Raw genomic sequence first — 12,898 nt, forward strand, 5'->3', positions numbered from 1 at the left:
AATAGAATAGCCACGGTGAAATATGTATGGTATGCCTATATCGATTCAACATAACTTATTCAGAAAGGTACCTTCACTTGCTGCACACGTTGCAAGACAAAGTCCAAGTTCAATTCCCAAAGTAATGGTAAGATAAGCCAAGCACCAGAATCGCTGTCATAATATTTGCAGACATTCATTCTTTCCTGTAAAAGTGTATCAAATAATAATATTTGCAGACATTCATTCTTTCCTGTAAAAGTGTATCAAATAATTTTTATTCCCTTCAAAAGGAAACTTCAAGAGATACAATTTAATCCACTGAATTGACTTAAGTCATTAAACACATTTACAAATAAAGCTGGTGCAACTACTTGAATTATGTGTTTATTTTAGGTTCTTGTAGTTGGAAGAAAGGTTTGGGTTGGCACTCCTGTCCAGCCACACTGCTATTGTTTTACAGAGTGCTGTCAAACTAACAGACTACGGCACATGCCTGCAGGACAGGTAAGGAAAGACGCCATCGATGTGATACTGTTCTGTGGTGGCAAGCTGTACTTCTTAACTGGGCCAGAGTAGACTACTGTATACTGTTTAAACATTATCACACATTTTTTAGCAGGTAAGATAATTCACAAATATGTACAGTACCTATGTATTTAGCTGTTTACTTTGAGTTCAGATTTTAAGTACACCAGTTAGGATAAAAATGACCTGTAATTTACATATTTTCAGGCTCCTTATGCATGGTGTTTCATTTTCTGAAAGTGAGCTTCAGCAACATCCACACAATGAATGCTGAAAATCTCCTCAAAGCAGATGTCAATTGTTTCCTTCAGTCAAAAGAAGTGGCTGGTGAAGAATTCAGTTTTTAATCAAAATACATTGTGTCTAATGGATATGTTTGCTGAAGCCATGAGCTAAAAATCTTATTCACAAAATGTTTGAGAATTTCTCTTTAAATTAAACCTATTATGAGTGAAATGTGTTGCTTACACTTTGTAAAAATGCTACTTGCATGGCTGTTATACTGACCCTTGTGTTGTCTTTAAGGCTAAGTTCACATTAGTTTTGTTAGCAGGCGTTTGGGAAGCATTTTTAACGCTCCTCAAACACCTAGGAAAATTCTACACATGCACAGTGCTGTTCATACTGAAACATTAGCTTTGAGTCGTGGCAAAATTGATGCCTCATGTCAAGTCAGGAGGAATTGAAGCCTCCCATTCAAGTCTATGGTGATGCTCCTCAAACGCCTGGCAGGCGTTTGTGGGGCAGTTGCGAGGCATTTGTGGAGCGTTAATACCATTAAACTTCATTGTAGGCGTTTGTGGTGAAGTTTTAACATTTAGCAAAGGCCTATCAAACACCTCAAAAATACTCATAGGGCGTTTGGGGAGCATTAAAAACGCTTCCCTGACGCCAGTCTAACACCTGTCAAATGCTATAGGGGCGTTTGGCAAGAGTTAGAAATTAGTCAAGTGTGAACGAGCCCTGATATATCAAAAAAATGTGCTAAAAGAGAAGAGGGTTCCTGCAATCTTGCTTCTGTTCCACAGCAATGGCCTCTTTACGTATGATCTACTTCCAGGTACATTGGTTGCCTGGTTCCCCGTTGCAATTTGTGGTTCCTTCCACTGGCCTCTACATCACTACAGGACACAGAGCGATGTAGAGATCAATGGAAGGAACCACAGTATGCAGCAGGGGATGCAGGCACAGCGTGTTTAACTGTTTCAGCTCTTTGGATGTAAATATAGTATCAGCCATCAACATGTGCCTGTTCTTTTCAGCTGGCTCCTGACTGTAAAGTGAAAGTGATCCAGTGTCTGTGTAGCAGTTGTCCATTTTTCGCAGTGCGGGCGCCGTGGTATCACCAACCCCCGGAGCAGGCGGTGACTGCACAAAACAAACATTTGTTTCTCAATCCTGTACACACCCACAAATGCAAGTGCGGCACAGACTATGCACTTGTGTGTAAACCATGCACTATACATGTATGGTATCATTGTGAACCTGAAGAGCAATAATTCTAGCACCATAACTCCTGGTTTACTCTAAATGGATGAGTTGTAAAGGTTTTTAAATTGTTACCTATGGAGATTTTTGGGCACCCTTGTTTTTTTGCAATATCATGGGTGCATGCAATTTTAAGACTTGGCATGTTTGGTAACTATTTACCTGACACAACCCCATCTTTTATATTTTACCAACAACTGGGTATTATTTTGTGTTTGTGTGCACTAAAATTCATGTTATTATATTTTTTTATAAAAACAGGTGTTTGATAAACAATTGCGCAAATATCGTGCAACATAAAAAAATGTAACTATTATTTTTTTTATTCTATAAGGCCTCTGCATTCAGAAAATATATAATGTCCTGTGGGTTTTAATCAATTTTATGGTCAAAAATGCTGTTTTTTTTACATATTTGTTTGAACAAAATGCTCTAGAGCAGAAATTGTTAAATTGCAGGCAAAATGACAGCTCTCAGAAGCTTCATTCTGTTTGTAAACAAATGACTGGGGATTCCATTCATCTATACTAGATCCTTTTCCAAGATGATGGTCTGGTTTAGTATGTAAATGGAGGACACCCACACAAAAAAAGACATGGGGTTCCCTCTATTTATACAGGAAGGGACAGGGGGGTGGGTAGCGTGTGCCCATTGGCAAAGCATTTTGTCCCTGTGTTGATGAGGGCAAGGGCTTCTTCCCTACAAACCTGGCCCAGTGCTTGTGGGGCTTTGTGGGTGGGGGCCCACTAGAGACTGGAAAGCCCCTTTAACATATACTGGCTCCCCTCATGTGAATGAGTAAAGGGTAACTCTCAGAGGTCAATTACTTACATGGCTGGGGATTCTCAGCCATATAAGTGGATGGAGCCATTGACATCACTGGTTGCTAAGGTCTCGGCAGTGCTTGCACCCACTGGTGTCCTTAACAACCATTGATAGTAGGAAGCTGTCATGTATAGCAGCAGTAGTAATACTGCTATTATACAGGATGTTTAGCTCCATGTTTAGCTCCACCAAATGGGTGAGCGTTTTGGCGTTCGTCCAATGCCCGAACAGCCAAGGTTTGGGCCAAATTTGTGTTTGGACCAAACTTTAAACTCATCCCTATTTTTCATAGCAAATAATACTAACATAATAAATAGGGAGTTTAAAGTTTAATGGCAACCAGTCACAGTAAATGTTTTTTCTAATCTGACTATGGTAAGCTAAAAACTGACTGGTTGATATGGGTTACTGCACTTTTCATACAGTCATTACACTTTGCTCTACCTTATTAAATAATACCTTAAGTGCATTATTATATAATAATATTCAGTCAGTTTATTTAGCTTATGTAGTTTGGATCAACAATGAGCAATGATGATTTCCAAAGTACAGTCACTTAAGAAGCACTTAGATTTTAGTTCGCTCAAGTCATATTTGTTTGTTCACCATGCTGTGGTTGCTGTGGGATACAGTTAAATGCAATACTAAAAACAACTCCAATTTCAAAAAAGTTGAGAAGCTGTGTAAAATCTACATAAAAACAGAATGCAATGATTTGAAAATCTCATAAACCCATATTTTATTCAAAATAGAAAACATATCAAAACAGAAAAAATAAGATAATTTTGATATTGATGATAGCAACATGTTTAAAAAAGTTGGGACAGGTCAATGTTTACCACAGTGCAGCATTTCCTCTTCTTTTAACAACACTCTGTAAACGTCTGTAAACATCCCAATTGGCAGCCCAGCCCGGAATTCAGGTGGAAACAGCAAATTTAAATACTCCCCTTGATTTTTTTGGAGCTGTTTTTCATGGAAGATCTGTATGCATTGATTGTGGATCAAAGCAATTTATATGAACAACAGTTTATCGCCGCCAACCCATATTCAAACCTTGCCAGACCATTCGCATGAAAACCCATTATGGTTTCTGAATTTAAAGGTTTTTTTGGGCTTAACCCTCAAAATGGACATTACTAAAAAAAATGAATTGCAGTTGTATTGGTCCACAGACCCGATTCATCATAGATCCATGTTCTCTGCTGCCATGGTCAGGCATAGATATGAGAGTATTTTATTCATTTCAATGATAACACACTCTCCCAGGGAGTGACCCTGAATTCGGCACCACAAAATTCGGCCCCTTGTAAATCACCTTACCCAAAAATTTGCAGATCTCTATACTCCCCAGCAAAACATCTGCATTGATGAGTCCCTCATTAATTTTTCTGGCCGCCTTGCATTCAAACAATTTCTCCCCAGCAAGTGTGTCAGATATGGGACAAGATGTATAAGACCTGTGAGAGGGCAACAGGCTATACATATGAGTTTTGGATTTACGAGGGAAAATATAGTCACGTAGAGCCCCCCGGATGCCCAGACTACATGGGGAGCAGTGGCAAGATAGTTTGGGACTTGGTGTCATCCTTTTTCCATATGGGGTACCACTTATACGTGGACAATTTTTATTCAAGTGTGCCACTATTTAGACATTTGTACAATCTTGGAATTGGCGCATGTGGCACCGTGCGACCTAATCACTGGGGCTTCCCCTAACGGCTTGCAAATACCCATCTTGGAAAGGGGGGAAAAGCCTGCTTGCAAAATCAGGAATTGCTTGCAGTGAAGTGGAAGGACAAATGGGATGTTTTTGTTCTGTCTTTTATTCACGCAGACATGACCAACCAAATTGCCACAGCAGCTGGTGTTGTTGAGAAGTCCCTTTGTGTCCATGACTATAACCTTAACATGGGAGGGGTGGACTTCAACGACCAGATGATGAAGCTGTACTTAGTTTCCCGAAAAGCCAGATGCTGGTACAAAAAAAGTGTCTGTTTATTTCAATTGGCTCTATATAATGCTTTTGTGCTTTACAAAGCACTCGGATAAAGTGAATCCTTCCTAAAATTCCAGGAAGAGATCATCATGGCCCTTTCGTATCCAGAAGGTGCTGTGACCCAAACCCCCAAAATAGATGCAATTAGCCGGCTACATGAGAGGCATTTTCCCAATGCCATTCCTGGTATCCCAACCCAAAGGACACCCCAAAAATGATGTTGTGTCTGTAGCAGGCATGGAATTAGGCATGACACCCACTTTTTTTGTCCCTCCTTTCCTGGCCAACCTGGTCTCTGCCTCAAGGACTGCTTCTGTCGCTACCACACACTAGTGGAGTATTAGTATAGGGTGCTGCACGGCACAGTTCAGGGCACATATGTACACAGGGTCTCCAAAGATGTTAGATAGTCAGGAAACTTGCCATTGCATTTCGAGAGACCCTACAATCTGTTTTAAAAAGTTAATGTTTAAAAAAAAAAAAAGTAAAAAAAAGCATAAAAAAATAAAAGGTACAAATCCCCCAAAAAAGTAAATATTTTAAAAACCAAAAATTGTTATAGTGTTTTTTTGTTGTTGTTACTGTTCTACGGTTACAATTTTGCTGTTTTATTGTTACTGTTTTATTGTTAATCATTGCTGTTTTCTTTGCAGGAATGCCATTCAGCTACAGCACTGACTTGTTTATTCTGACAGAAACAGGGTCTTGCTCTCAGAATATACATAAGTAGGTGTGTGCAGTGCTGTTGGATGAAATTTGTCATCCACAGTTAAAAAAAGAGCATATATGCCGAAGCATGGGGGCCTGGGGTGGCCAGTGGGTGGATGGCCCCTATGCTTTGGTATATATATTTTATAATAATTAACTGATTAGCTGCAGGATTGCTTTTACAAGCAGTGGGAGAAGATGCCCCCCCTCCCTCACTGCCTTCCACGGCCTTCTCGGGCAGTCCTGTGCCATCGGGGGAACCTAAGAATGCAGCCGGTGTTTCTGCCAGCTGACCATAGAGCTGTTTGGAATTGGAATGGTGCCAATCATCTCTATAGTCTTAGAAATCGGAAGCTATGAGCATTTCATCACTTCAGGTTTGCAGGATATAAACAGTGCCATTTGTAATTTGGGAAAGCATCTGATCACACCGATCTTGGTGAGATTAGAAAATGTAAGGGCAGAGGAGATATCTAGAGTCTGATAGACCCCAGATTTCTTAAAAAAAGAATATATGACAATGCCCATTGAAGTTATAGGGGATATTTGCATCCTCTGTGATAGCATTAAAAGTGAAAAAAAAATTAAAGGGGCAGTGTAAAAATAATAAAAAAAATCAAAATAACTTAAAAAAAAAAAGGTATCTGCTTTAAAAAAAATATATAATGTATGGGGGTTCTATGTAATTTCCTAGCAAAAAATACTGATTTTGTTCATGTAAACAAAGTGTCAGAAAAGGCTTGGTCTTCAGGTGTTTAGAAGAGTGAGTGATGTGTGGCATAAACTTCTAATGATGGGCATAAAATGCCCCCACCCCCCAAACCGACCCCTTTTTGGAAAGTAGACACCCCAAACTATTTTATGAGAGGCATGTTGAGTCAATAGTAAAATTTTACCTCAAGTATTTGGGAAATTACAAAAAAATGTTTTGTTTTTTTTTACACAAAATTGTCACTAAAATGATTTATTGCTCACACATGCCATGGGTATATGTGGAATTACTCCCTAAAATACATTCTGCTACTTCTCCCGTGTATGGGGGTACCACATGTGAGAGACGTTTTGGCAGTCTAGCCAAGTACAGGACCCCAAAATCCAATAAGCACCTTCTCGCTTTTAAAGGGCTTTATTTCCTCATTACACTTCCTGACTACCTATCACAGTTTTGGAGGCCCTGAAATGCCAGGATAGCACCTACCCCCCCCCCCCCCCAAAATGATCCCTTTTTGAAAAGTAGACACCCCAAAGAATTTGATAAGAAGTATGGTGAATATTTTGCAGATCTCATTTCTTGTCACAAGTTTTTGGAAAATGAAGAAAGAAAACAAAAACATATTTTTTCTTTTCTTTTTTTTTATACTTCAAAACCTTGTGAGAGAGAATGAGATCTGCAAAATACTCCCCATGCCTCTTTTTAAATTCCTTGGGGTGTCTACTTTCCAAAAAGGGGTCATTTGGGGGGGGTTTGATGCTATCCTGGCATTTCAGAGCCTCCGAAACTGTGATAGGTAGTGAGGAAGTGAAATGAGGAAGTTATGCACCTTCAGGCTTTAAAAGTGGTCATTGGATTTCAGACTCCTGTATGTAGCTAGGCTCCCAAAAAGTCTCACACATGTGGTATCCCCATACTCAGTAGAAGTAGAAGAAAGTATTTTGGGGTGTATTTCCACATATAACCATGGCTTGTGTGAGCAATATATAATTTAAATGACAACTTTATGTAAAGAAAAAAAATGTTTTTGTCAAAACTTGTGGGAAAAAAATAAATCTTCCATGGACTGAATATGCCTCTCAGCAGATAACTTAGGGTGCCTACTTTCTGAAAAGGGGTCATTTGAGGATGTTTGTACTGTCCGGGTATTTTAGCACCTCAAGAAATGTGATAGGCAGTCAGAAAGTAAAAGCTGTGTAAATTCCATTATCTATACCATAGTTTGTAGATGCTATAACTTTCACACAAAGCAATCAACATACACTTATTGGGATTTTTTTTTACCAAAAACATGTAGCAGAATACATTTTGACCTAAATTTGTGATGAAATTTTAGTTTATTGGATTTTTTTATGACAGAAATGAGAAAATATCTTTTTTTTCAAAATTTTTGTTCTTTTTTTGTTTAAAAAGTGCACAGGTGATCAAATACCACCAAAAGAAAGCTCTACTTGTTTGAAAAAAGGACATAAATTTCATTTATGTACAGTATTGCATGACCACGCAATTGTCAGTTAAACTAGTGCAGTGCTGTATAGCAAAAAATGGAGTAAATTGCAGTATCTATACCAGGGGTGGGCAAACTTTTTGACTTGAGGGCCGCAATGGGTTCATATATTGGACCCGGGGGCCGGACCAAGAGTAGATGAATGATGTGTATGTGTCATCCATAGTAAGTATAGTAATATTCCCCCATAGTAAGCATAGTAATTAATCCCCCATATAGTAATTCATCCCCCATATAGTAATTCATCCCCAATAGTAATTAATCCCCCATAGTAATTCATCCCCCATATAGTAATTCATCCCCCATAGTAATTCATCCCCCATAGTAATTCATCCCCCATATAGTAATTCATCCCCCATAGTAATTCATCCCCCATAGTAATTCATCCCCCATATAGTAATTCATCCCCCATAGTAATTCATCCCCCATATAGTAATTCATCCCCCCTATAGTAATTCATCCCCCATAGTAATTCATCCCCCATAGTAATTCATCCCCCATATAGTAATTCATCCCCCATATAGTAATTCATCCCTCATAGTAATTCATCCCCCATAGTAATTCATCCCCCATATAGTAATTCATCCCCCATAGTAATTCATCCCCCATATAGTAATTCATCCCCCATATAGTAATTCATCCCCCATATTAATTCATCCCCCATATAGTAATTCATCCCCCATAGTAATTCATCCCCCATATAGTAATTCATCCCCCATATAGTAATTCATCCCCCATAGTAATTCATCCCCCATATAGTAATTCATCCCCCATAGTAATTCATCCCCCATAGTAATTCATCCCCCATATAGTAATTCATCCCCCATATAGTAATTCATCCCCCATAGTAATTCATCCCCCATAGTAATTCATCCCCCATATAGTAATTCATCCCCCATAGTAATTCATCCCCCATATAGTAATTCATCCCCCATAGTAATTCATCCCCCATAGTAATTCATCCCACATAGTAATTCATCCCCCATATAGTAATTCACCCCCCCCTATAGTAATTCATTCCCCATATTAATTAATCCCCCATATTAAGTCCCCAAGTCCCCCCTGTGTCAATTCACTTACCTTTGCTCCGCGCGTTCCTCTCGCCGTGTTCCCGCGCCGTTCCGGTGTAGCATGAAAATCTGTCTCCTATGAGGATCTGTCCCCCTCAACGTATCTGCGCATGTGCCAGTTTCAGGCATTAGCAGCCGATCGGCGATCTCCGGCACATACGCAGATACGTCGAGGGGGACAGATCCTCATAGGAGACAGATTTTCATGCTACACCGGTCTTCAGGGCGGACTGTGAGAGGAGCCTAGCGGGAGCCTAGCTCCGCGGGCCGGATTAAAAGGTCCGCCGGGCCGTATACGGCCCGCGGGCCGTAGTTTGCCCATTGCTGATCTATACCATAGTTTGTAGACGCTATAACTTTCATACAAAGCAATCAATTTACACTTATTGGGATTTTTTTGCCAAAAACATGTAACAGAATACATTTTGGCTTAAATTTATGACTAACTCTGAGTTTACTATATATCTTTTATATAGCCGAAAGTAAAATATATTGTTTTTCTTCAAAATTTTCAGTCTTTTTTTGTTTATAGCGCGAAAAATAAAAAGTGCACAGGTGATCAAATACCACCTGGTCAGGAAGGGGGTAAATCCAAGTGGTTAAAGGGCTTTGGCCATTTCGGTAACATGTTCAAATATGACTTCTTATTTGCATGATAGAGCTTTACCAAATTCCTGAGCCTAAGCAGTGATGTCCATCACATAATCATGCCTGTTTTTATTGATGTGTCATTTTAGGGCCCGAAGATTATGGGCATCCAATATTGCACTTAAGCCTTGTCCCTTGCACAGAGAAATTTCTTCAGATTCTCAGAATCTTTTGATATTATGTACTATAGATGATGATATATTTCAAGTCTTTGCAATTTAATGTTGAGGAACATTTTACTAAAATTGTTTAAAAATTTCTGGATGCAGCTTTCAACAGATTGGTGAACTTCTGCACGTCTTTACTCCTAAGACACTCTGGGGTTGATTTACTAAAACTGGATAGAGCTAAATTTGGTGCAGCTGTGCATAGTAGCCAATCAGCTTCTAATTTCAGCTTGTTCAATTAAGGTTTGACAAAAAAGATTTTGCACTCTCCAGTTTTAGTAAACCTATCCCTCTGACTTTCTATGTTCTTTCTTACCCAATCATGTTACTGACCTGCTGCCAATTAACCTAATTAGTTGCATAATATTCTCCCAGCTCTTCCTTGTTAGTACCACTTACTTTACCAGCTTTTTGTTGCTCTGTCCCAACTTTTTTCAGACATGTTCCTGCCACCAATTTCAAAATTCCCTTCTTTTTTTCTTAAAATGGTATATTTTCTCAGGTTAAACATTTGATATGTTTTCATTTTTTCTATTGTGAATAAAATATGGGTTTATGAGGTTTGCAAATCATTGCATTCTGTGGTTCTGTAGATTTTACACAGCTTCCAAACTTTTTTGGAATTGGGTTGTGAATATTTTATGTACTGATACACCATTTCCATTTAATTTAACAACACTGTTTTTATTTTTCATTTATTTTTATTGTAGTGGACACAAAAAAAGGCCAAAGATTGTTGAGGATTATACATTTCAAGAGAACATATTACCTCAAATATATAAGTCATGACCATTCCTTTCCCAGGTATATAAAAAGAATTGGTCCGATCATTTTTCAAGTGGATTGCAGTGCTGGTACTTTCATCTTTAACATTATCGCACGTCTTGCCTGACTGGAGAATGTAGAAGATACATGCAAGATTATAGCCAGTTCTCTCATCCTTTAAGTATACCAAAAAACATGTTGATCTATTTATGTGGTTTGTCTATATAAGTCAATTAAATGTTATACAACACGATTTCCCTTAGCAGTCCTAGATTTCAGTGATATACACTTATACTTACTGCATAGGCAGCTATTATTATGCCAACACCATGGCCAGAGTTGAGAAGAAAAACTTAACTTATTACTTTTATTTACGCTTTTTATGCAGGCGATGTTGAAATGCAACAAGCCACTCCAAACTTGCACTGTAGCTGGTACTACTGTGCTATGGGAACACTTAGGGGTGTATTTATAAAACAATATTGCATAGCAATTCACTCAAAGTGCTTGTACATTCATGTTTTCTATTTAAATCAATAAACAACGTTCGATCAACACAAGAAAAAGCCTAATAACAGTTGTTTTTGTCCTTTTCACATATAACAAATGCACATGCACTTTCACTTGGTGAATTGCTATGCAAATTTTTATATAAATACCCCTCTATTTATGCTCTCTGTAAAGTGGTGGTTCCTTCTGTCACATTACCATCAATTTACAAAGGCTTCCACAGATATTTGCTAACTTCTCAGAAAACTTTTTCACATAGATTATCACCTTGACGTTTGCTCCTAAAATATTGCTAGCTTCTTGCTGGTCTTAGCAGTGAGTTTCTGTGAGCTGTTTAAAGAGGGAAGCAGAGTAAAAAAGCGAAATAAAAAATTACTTATTACCTAAAATACCTATTTAGGAGAAAAGAGTCTTTCGACAGGTAAATATTCATTTTTATATAGCAAAATGATAATTCCACGCTAGTTAATTAATTTTTGGACCCCTTTCTGTGTTATGAAAACCATCACTGCTAAGAATCATCTTATATAAAAAAAATTATTTTACAATGCAGTATAGTAAAACCCACATTAACCTTTACCAAAAAATAAAAAGTGTAAAAATTCACATTCCCTTGATGACAATATGAATGGAAAATAACAACAAGCAGCTACCCTTGTAAAGAGAACAGTGCTACCCCCAGAAATTTAGATCCAGGTAAATATTATTAATAAAAAAAACTTTCTCTATATTCAATATAAAATGTTAAACAAATATGTAAAACACCTTGTTTTACCATTATAAATAAATATGCATAGCAATCCAACCATATAAACTTTTGTCATAAATAATCAAAAGGAGGAAAATTACATAATGCTAAATAATGAGAAAAAAAGAAAACAGGTGCTAAATATTAAATAGTGATATAAAGCACAAAAAAAAACAAAATCATAAAACATTGAGTGGTAAAAATGTCAAAAAGTATGAACTAGAAATTTTAACAGCAGGTGAACAAGGAGTACAGCTGTGTAGGTAGAGTCTAATATTTTGAATGGTGTTGACACCTTGTTGCCCTTTTTGGAAACTGAATATGTTAATGTGAATATTATAATTACGTAAAATAAAAATTAATGGCTTTGTAAATTGATCCTAATGTCTTTTCTTCCTAGAAGGCAAAAGATGTATCATCACACTGATGACATCATCCTAAAACACCCTGTTGTATGTTTGAGACCTGACTGGACCCGTTTTTCCAGATGAAGGCTTGAGAAGACTGTTCACATATTGTGAATATGGAGATGAGAGGTCTATTGAGTTAAATTACAAAAGAATTAGGGAATTTTCACATTGCATCTAATTATGTGCATGACTGGGTATTTAAGGGAACACCTCTTCATTGTAATTATGTAATGCTCACCCCTGAAGGATCTGCTGGATGTATTGGGTCCCCTGTTGAAAACACCACTATGCACTCTCATACACCTGGCTTGGTGCTGAATATTTATTGCAGATGTACAGTATGTACAGTACCCCAATGTCAAAGAGATATAAAACAACAGCAATGACACCGCAAACCGTTAAACTGTGCAAGAAATATAATTTGCAAATAGGTGAACACAGTGGCGTAACTATAGGGGTCGCAGGAGTCGCATTTGCCACCCAGCCCCATGCTGCAGGGGGCCCGTGTTGCTCCTCTAACACACTTGTCTACATTTGGATAAGAGGGGCGGCGGGGCAGCATATAGAAGAAGCAATCCCCTCCATTTTCCTCTTGGATCCTACAGCCGCTGAAAGTCCTCAAGAAGGCAGCAGAAAAATATGGAGAAGATTAGTTCTTCTATGTCCTGCCCTGCTGCTGCTTCTGTCCAACCTGGTGCTCACTGTTTCTCACAGTTGACAATAGATAAACAGTCAGCCCGAACTGCCAGCTCCGCCACTCTGACTCCGGCTCCTGCTTCTTGCCTTGAGACTTCTCCTGCTGCTGAGTAAGTTAGGAGAAATATTCCCTGCCCC

General features: G+C 38.3%; 1 protein-coding gene across 1 annotated transcript in view; it reads right to left on the reverse strand.

The window, feature by feature from the left end:
• The window catches only part of LOC149449853 (uncharacterized), a 114,631-nt gene that overhangs the window by 86,081 nt on the left and 15,652 nt on the right, over nt 1-12,898 (reverse strand). Inside the window, exons 4-5 of the mRNA XM_089692659.1 lie at nt 10,401-10,523; nt 72-185 (exon numbers count right to left, since the gene is read on the reverse strand). Of these exons, the coding sequence (XP_089548785.1) occupies nt 72-185; nt 10,401-10,523 (237 nt within the window). The remainder of the gene's footprint in view (nt 1-71; nt 186-10,400; nt 10,524-12,898) is intronic.

The sequence above is a fragment of the Staurois parvus genome, unplaced genomic scaffold (assembly GCF_062004578.1).
Source record: "Staurois parvus isolate SC_StPar_1 unplaced genomic scaffold, SC_StPar_1.0 ptg000599l, whole genome shotgun sequence".
NCBI classification, from domain to species: Eukaryota; Metazoa; Chordata; class Amphibia; order Anura; family Ranidae; genus Staurois; species Staurois parvus.